Raw genomic sequence first — 8,728 nt, 5'->3', positions numbered from 1 at the left:
AAAATCTACCACACAATGGCAAAATGTAAAGGTTTCACCATTCAATTAGCCTTCAGGTGAGACAGAAGCAGAGGCAATTTGCGATAGCAGACTTGTCTGGAGATCAGCAACCATGAAAGGTCAATTAAGTATCTTTGAGATCACCTTGAATGACTTACATCCATCATCAGAACCTGATTGTGGTAAATTGTGCTTCCCTCAGGTTCGTTGCAGAACGGGGGGGGGGATAATGTGAAATCTGTTATTTAGGAAATTCTCAAGAAGAGCTACAGGTACCAAATGAAACAATGGGGAAGTATACATGGTATACATGAGCTTTTGTTTGGAGATAAAAAAAAGCATTGGCCCACGGGCATGTGGCTTTTTTTTTGTCTTTTGAGCTGATTTTTTAAAATTGTTTTTCTAACAAGTTAATTTCACACAGCAATTTAAATCAGAGCTCAACCTCAAGCTTTTTGCTCACAGTTTATCACCTCTGACAGACCACCCTATAGACTGGAGAGCAGTAGAACAATTGCACACACTGAAGCACTGGGGCATGAGAGCAGTGGCCTTTAAGAGTGGCCAGCGCCTCCCCGAAAATAACTCTTGCTTTCTCAGACACAGACGTAACAGTAGACAGGTGTCATTACCTAATAATTTATTTGTTTAAGATTAAAAAGTCAGTGGTCATTGCATCTGGGAAAATTTGCAAAGAGAAAAAAAAAACACTGAAGAATTGAGAACTCCAGACCCATGCGCCCCCATGTCAGGACTTTATAGACAGATGAAATATAAACTGAGCCTCCCTTGAGTAAACTCTGTGTGGGTTTCAGGCAATCCAAACCTACTGGTGTATGAGGGCTGGGTTATCTGAAATAAGGGAATTAAAAATGACAGTGGACAAAGGTACGTTCTGTTTAAACTATCCTAACCTAATATTCTTCATGTTCAGCCCTTTTAAATTTTCTTATAGCTGTAACAACTGCTCAGATGTTAACATAACTGTTCCAGACATATTTCTCAGTATAGCTACCCCTCGACATTGATATGCACTAAAGGGCTGCAATTAGGCACACAGAAGAAAAGATGAAAAGCACAGCTCTGAATTCTTCTGCCTAAAATAAATAATATATATATATAAATTGAAAGCCAAATAATACACAAAGAGAAAATGTGGCTGTGATAGGCAATGTCTATCTTAGTGCTGTCCTATCTATCCTAGTGGGACTTAGAACAAAGGCACAAATCTCTTGTGAAGTTTCCCAATTAATGTTTGATGTGGTGCATTAACAAGCCCATATCTGATAGCTGATCAGAACACAAAATAACAGTTCATTGTATAACTATAGTACAAATAAGGTCTTACTATAGAATGATTAAAAATAAAGATATTCACAATTGTTTAGTATATTATTGAAGTAGACATTATTTTGTTCTGTATTGTAGTTCAACACTGATTACGAGTGATGAGGGGCGGGACATGCTCTGTGACCAACCTGTAACACACACAGGCTAAGAAATACCCACTGGAGAGTTCAGATTACACAGAGTTTCAATCTTGTACAAATTAGAATTTCGTACTTCACCCAAGAGGAACAATTCAGCAGACAAAGATATTGACACCCCCTAATGTATATCCCTTTGTCCTTCTTTGCACTGGTGGGGTTTATGGGTCTTTGCCTATTTCTTCAAAAGGAAAACATGTGCTTTACAAACAAACAAGTAAAGTTAATAGTCGGACATATTTACAACATTACAGACATATCAGCAAAGTTGTTATAAGGCTCAGAAAAACAAAATAAAGTAGAAGCCACCTTGATCCTTCTGCGATAAAGATCGACTTTTCATTTTTACATGTTCGTTTATCTTTGAATGAACCAGTTATGCTGCAGTAAACTGAAAGTAGACTCCCAGCAGACGCCTGGACTTCTGTCTCCTCCAGAAACATTTGCGTAGCGACTGTTTCATACCACCTCCGCATGGACTTTTAGGTACGGTTCTATCAGTGGCTAATTGGTTGCCTCTAAAGATCCACAAAGTGATAATGTGTCACAATTTAAGAGAATCCTCATCCTTTTTTGACAAAAGAATTGTTCATACTTTCTTTGCAGGGTTCCCTGGCTTCTCTTGGTTAACCCTGCACTATAAACCCAAAGAGACAGGCAAGAAAATAGGAAAGTCCAAATATTTCTGTCTGGTTAGATTCGGAAACACCGTAGCGGTGTTTTGTGTGAAAGAGAGCTCACTGCACCGGACTGTTAGAGCACTCTAATGCCAAGAAGCTGATGTTACAAATAACACCATTCTTCCTAGTTCCAATTATGAATTTCTAAAGAAAATATATGAATTCATGTTAAATATGGACCTTTTGTGGCTCAACAGGAGTCACAGGTTGCAAACGGAAGGTTCACCTTCAACCGTAGAAATCAACAACAGAATAAGCCTCTAACTACTCCGTGAAACGGCGATGAAGTTCCTAATAACCTTCACATCGTCTCTTTCTTCTTCCATCACCTCACCTCCTTACTCACCTGTCCACAAGCCCCTGCTTTTGTATGGCCCCAGAGGCTTCTCTCACACAACCAGGCTTAATGGAATAGAAGAGGTAGGAAAATTTCTTTTTGCGTGCTCCAAAGGGAACACTTTTCTCACGGTTCTACCTGGATAGAACCGTAAAATGTGTTAAATTATAGATAAATAAGGTAGGTTGCCTCACTGCAGTGCACTTAAATTGTACATTTGTAATTTCCTTGTGATTTTATCAAGATATAGCTTTATTTTCCCACTGTTCATATAATATTTCACTGTAGCACTATATTTCTCACCCATTCATTAGTTAACTGTACTGTTTTCACTGTAGGATGGTAAATATTTGGAAACCTTTGGAAAAGAGCAACTTTTTTTTTCTCACTTTTGAAACATTTTTTCCCCGACTTGCTTCCACTGTTTATTTGGTGCCAGGAGAAGGCGGCACAGATTTTGTGTGAGTTAAAAAAAACAACAACAAACGTAAAATTATCAGAGGTGAAGAAGCTGTCCTGGAAAGAGCTTCCTCTCTTCTTAAACCCCTTTCACAAAGAGGCCACGAGAACCCCCCCCCCCCCCTCCCCACTCCGTCTAGTCATCTGTCTCTCGTAATGATTTCACTCCTGTTTTTATAACGAGAGACACACACCTGCAAGTGTTACAAAAACTAGCAGGAAAAAAAAAAGCGTTTAAGAAAACTTGTTAAGCCTTAAATTAAACTGTCAAGCTGTTTTGGTTTTTCCTTAGTCCAAACAACAGGTGTCTCGCCTCCGTTCATTACAAACAGGAGCCCATTAAACTGTGGTGGAAAAGTTGTAATTTTTGGTTTTCTATGCATCTTACTGAATTCTAGCACCGTAAATCTAACTTAATTTACAAGCACTGTTGCTGCATTTTTAATATTCTATATGTTTTTTAATATAGAATGTTATTAGTATAGAGTATTCTTAATATAGAATGCAAAAGACTTCCTGTCTTCCTGTGCAGTCATACCCCTAGTGATTACTAATGATACTACATTCTCAGTCCTGTCTCCTTCATCAGAGGCCCCCGGACAGCAACCCCATCATTCTGGCCTGCTTAGTTTTACCCTGGGAACCCAGAGCCACACTCTGTACCATTAGACCACTACAGTACAACATATCATTATCGCTGACCTATCTGGCACTGTTCTCCATCAGGACTGCTCCATCTTTTTCATCTTTGCCCCTCCTCAAAAAAGAAAAACTCGGACCAGCACACCAACCCACAGCCTATACAAGCTCCAGGGACCCCTAGATTTAATTCCAATTACTGCCTGGACATTGATCGAATTAGTTAATATGCCCGATCTCTCGCTTGTCTCAATCAATGGAAGATCCCTGTGAATCACGCAGGCATGCAGCTCTGAGTACCTGGCATCACAGCTGTCACTAAAATCTGACTGTAGATAAAGGATCACTTCATTAGCATCTAGAAATAGATGCTAATGACGATTACAATACAAAGAGAGATTACATACTATTTAACTCTAAAGGGTATTGCATTTTTAATGTGAGAGACACTTTTTTTCACACTGTTGATATCCATGATAATTGGCTAAAAAAGCAGATTAAAACACAAAGTGTACATAGAGCTAAACCCCAGTCATAGCCAAAGCAGAGAAAGCTTCCTGAAGACACTGTCTTGCACTAAGTACATAAGTAGTAAGTTCTTCCATCAAGCTTTAAGCTTTGATTATTTGAACCCAACCACATATCCCCTTGTATGTGATGTGCATTTAAAAAAATGCAGTGTTATAATTTTAGTGATTTGGGCAAAAACAAAACTACTGTACTTCTAAAACCACCAGTTTTGAATATTCTTTACTTGGTAAACGGACATGGAGATTGCTTAAACATCAGCAATTATGGTTTAAAGAAAAGTGTGTCAATAAACACAGAACTATTCAAGCCCAAAGCACAGTGCAAAGAAACTATTCCACCTTATACTCTTAGGTTGGTATAGCACACGGCTCAGTGTTCTCAATAATACAATTTCTAGTGCATTCATAAATGTGTTTTTGGATATAAAGTTGAAGGAAAAGATGAAGCTATAAAACGGCCCTTATTCACGGCCCTTATTCTTATAAGCCATCAAACCCAAAGGTGACCACATTATTCTGGGCTCAGAGGGGTTGTGCAACAGGCGAGTGTTGGGGGTGTGGGAAACTTGAAACTAGAAATAGTGTTGGTGAAGCTGATATGTTGGCATCTTTCAAGAAAAGGTTGGGTGAGATCCTTGGGTCAATTAGCTACTAACTACCAAATGGGCTACATGGGCTGAATGGCTTCTTCTCATTTGAAACTGGTATATGTTCTCATAACAAGGTCCTAAAAAAAATCCAGCCATTTTAACTCTTGTACAGGCATACAGTTCAAGATTGCAAGGGTAGAATTTTTGTCTCCAAGTCCAAAAACATGACAAAGAGTGAGTGGCCCTTCTGTCTTGCTGAATGTAAGTCAACTTGGTGACTATAACAAAGTAAACAGCTTCTGTATATCCCCTTGAACAGATCAGCATGCAAAGCATTTTCTTTGACAATGATATTGGCCTAACATTCTAGGCACAAGACACAACTGGTTACTGTCTGACACACTGACACATTGTGAGCTCCACAGTGCCCTACAGGTGAGTTAGGTCTGAATGGAGGAGCAAGTCTTTGCACACTGATGTCATCGCAACACCCTGCAGCAGCTCAGCTGAGGCCAAAGGTTGTTTGGTCAGTTGAACAGTCCCACTCATAGTCAGGTAATGATACAGCCCAGGATAGAAAGAGTTTGTATTAAATATCTGTGCAGAGCACTCATTGCAATAGGACAGGAACTTTTGGCAATATGGCCTATACAAAAATATCCTAGCATTTGATTCTGCACTGCATGAGGAAAATGTATCCCCTCACATAATGCCATTTTCAATAAAAAATAAAATGACTAATATTTTTCAAGTGGCTGTGGTTCATGTGCTGCTGCCAAATTTCTGCTCTATACTATGAACAAGCCGGGGAGATTTTGTTTTCGAAATTGTTTTGGCTTGACTGCAAACTGGTAAAGATAGAGAGGGTCAGATTTCATGCCAGTTCCAAAGATTTATACACTGGTAAATAATTCTATGGATAAGCTGGATATTATATATATATACACTGCCTTATACTTTTATTCAGTAGACCACCATAAATATTTAAACATACAGAATGACTGGAGAAAGGGTACGAAGTTGTATCTTTCGAGATGCTGGAAAAACGAATGAACACCCCTTTCAAACATCAGATTCAGAAAAAATATATACTTGGCTAGACGACCTACAGTTCTGACCAATGTCTGAACCACACTGCCTGGCAGCAGGAAGAAGAACAACTTTTACAAGTTAGACAAGATATCGGCCTTCTCACCAACATTCTTAACGGTATAAAAATGACTTGCACATAGGAATGTATCTGATGGCTGTCCAACTGCTTAACCGTGCTTAGCTTAATGTTATAATCTGATTTAATATTGCATTATCTCGCGGTTGTTTTCTTTATACATTCTTAAGGAAATAAAAACAAGACACAGGGTTAGATGACTAGGGCCCGCTCATTTCTATACACTTAAAAACATCTTCAGCGCGCTTCTGTCAGGAATGGGAACAGAGGTCTGACATTTTTGTAAAAATGTGTTTGTGGAGGGCCTGGAAAATGTACAAACTAAACAGAGTACCAGTGCCAAAATAGTAAACTAATAGCACAAACTGAATTGTATAGACATGACAATAACAGAGTATTGCAGAACAACTGTACTTGCAGTTTTTGTACATTCTTTTTTTTTTAAAACTGAGGTTTTAATTACCTCTGAAAATAAAACAGTCAATGACTTTCGAGGTGTCCAGTTTGGCACCATCTTGAATTTTATTTCAGAATTGAATTTTCAAACTCAGCTTCTCTGCAAAAACAGTTTTTTTTCTTCTTTCAGGTAAAATATGAGCACATGCCAACAGCTTCAAGTCCCTACAGGGGAGAGGACTTGGATTAGATCCTTTATTGCTCTGTACTGTTTCTGTCTGTGTTTTAAAGAACTGACAAAGCTGAGCTTCTAACTCTCTATGAGCTGTTTCCCAGTTTTAGAAGAAAACGTTACATTCCAATAAAAATGCCCAATAGGACAGCAAGGTAAAACATGCAACCAGCATAACCTGTAAGCATGCAGCAAAGCCACTCTTAAACTCTGCCACAAACAAGGCCAGATTTACATTCTGCAGATTCTTGTCCTCAGTCTCACATTTAAGAAAATCATTTGTAAGCATTTCTCCAAAATGGCTTAATTTACAAGGGCTTATACACAGATGACAGATCGGCAGCTCATTTCCTGGAGTTTCGAAACTTCTGTTTAGAGTTTGTTCGAACAGAGTTAGGGATCAACCAGCCTATCGCAACTTATGTTCCGTCAGATGCCTGTTACGGTTATAACCAAAAGTGGGTTTGGACAAGTGGGATTGAGCCAAAACTGCATGAAGTCCTGCAAGAGAGAACTTTCCTAACGAGAATATTATAACTTGTTTTCCTTGGTTAGGCTGCAGGAAGCATATTGGTGTGAGGAGTGCTACCTGGAAGGGCTCCAAGCTGTTCTGACCCTTGCTGAGAATACTCAGCTTTCCGATCAGGGATGAATGAATGGGTGGTTTGAAAGTGGGGCTTTACACCCTTAAACGTACAGACACTAACAAAACACCTCTGAAAAGTGTCGCACAACCCAGAACCAGATGCCGCAGTTTTCTGGGCCAGGTGAAAGTAAGGATGAAAAGCAACCAACAAAAGGAAATCTAAAGGAAGGGATGGAGTTATACAGATGTGCAGGGTTTCCAGTGCTGAAGGAACCAGTGTGCTGTCGGCGATGACAGAGAAATAAAACACTGAGTTCATAGCGAAGAGGAAGCTGTGGGACCAGCAAGGCCGACTCATGTTGTTAGTGTTCAGATCCTTGGATCAGCAACAGGTTGGAATCCATTTTAACAAGGTGGTTCGATCAAATAAGGGAACCACCCGGGCTCATGGGAAGGGCCCTGCACAAGCACTCCAGGCCACTGGGATCATTAAGTGTTACATTCATGATATTTCCCTGGTGCGCTTGTCTGAAAAGTGAGAGACCGTGCCGTTGCTCTTAGCAAGGACGCTCAGTCCAAGATCCTTCTCTAAGCCTCCTTCTCCAACTGTCCATTAGTCTACAGAATAGGACTACTTGTGCAACAGGACTAATTTCTGATGCAACAGCGCAGTGTGATTCCGTGTAAAAACAAGTCAAAACCATTTCCTCTCCAACCCTCTCATTCTATCCCGACATCCGCATTCACAAACGGGTATCAACGTAGATGGTGGCATTACCAGCTCTCCCCAACAGAAGGAGGAGAAACGTGAACAATGGGTCCAAGCAGTCTTACCAAGACTGATTTTACAGCCTCCCTTGGCGAACTACTCACTGCAATGCTTTTCTTTCGTTTTCTTGACCACGGACAACCAAACCACAAGCAATATATATACATATATACTTTACGAATCAGGAGAGAGAAAAGTCTGTACAGAAAAGTGGACGTTTTCTGCTGTCGTTGTCAGGAAGGATGGGAACAGCTCTGGTTTTCGCAACGTACCCTTTTTAACGGTCCCTTTTCAAGGCAGACCAATCGTTAAAAAAAAAAGAAAATCGCGCTCAAAAAAAAAAAGGAAAAATTACAATATACAAAGTGGTCCTTAACGGCAAGACACATGCAGTCTCATGTAGGTGAGCTCCCCGAATCACCATTGTCTTCCTGTTTTGGCACGAAAGGGAACCAGGGAGGACGCGCTGTCCCATCATGCCTTGTTGCACTTGCCCTTCTTTTCCTTGCGCTGGAATTTGCGGAGCCTCCGTGTCCAAACGTCCCTCCACTGGATGACCAGGCTGTTCTTGTCGGCCAGCAGCCCTGCCCGCTCGGCTCCGCCCTCGCTGCTGCCCATCACCAGGTACCTCTTGCTCATCTGGATCTTGGGGCACTTGCAGGCCAGGTCCTTCATGTGGATCCACAGGAAGTGGTCGCCTCTCTTGAGGGGCTCCCCCCGACTCTTGTAGACCGAAACTATGTTGACGGAGAACTTGGCCCAGTCACCCACCGTCTCCATGTCCAGGACATTTACCTGGACCGCTGTGAGCGGTAAAGATGGAGAACAAGGGAGAGGAAGCTGGATTAAAATGAC

The 8,728-nt window shown here is 40.7% G+C and overlaps 1 protein-coding gene across 2 annotated transcripts in view; it reads right to left on the bottom strand.

The window, feature by feature from the left end:
* Nucleotides 1–625: 625 nt before the first annotated feature.
* ntn2 (netrin 2) overlaps nt 626–8,728 on the bottom strand; it is an 88,817-nt gene continuing 80,714 nt past the window's right edge. For both annotated transcript variants that reach the window (XM_088612500.1, XM_088612499.1), the window contains exon 7: nt 626–8,676. In XM_088612500.1, the coding sequence (XP_088468626.1) occupies nt 8,348–8,676 (329 nt within the window). In that variant the 3' untranslated portion in view covers nt 626–8,347. The remainder of the gene's footprint in view (nt 8,677–8,728) is intronic.

Source organism: Lepisosteus platostomus, chromosome 19 (genome assembly GCF_059453375.1).
Source record: "Lepisosteus platostomus isolate fLepPlt1 chromosome 19, fLepPlt1.hap1, whole genome shotgun sequence".
In the NCBI taxonomy this organism is placed as follows: Eukaryota; Metazoa; Chordata; class Actinopteri; order Semionotiformes; family Lepisosteidae; genus Lepisosteus; species Lepisosteus platostomus.
This window is presented reverse-complemented; position numbering and strand designations above follow the sequence as displayed.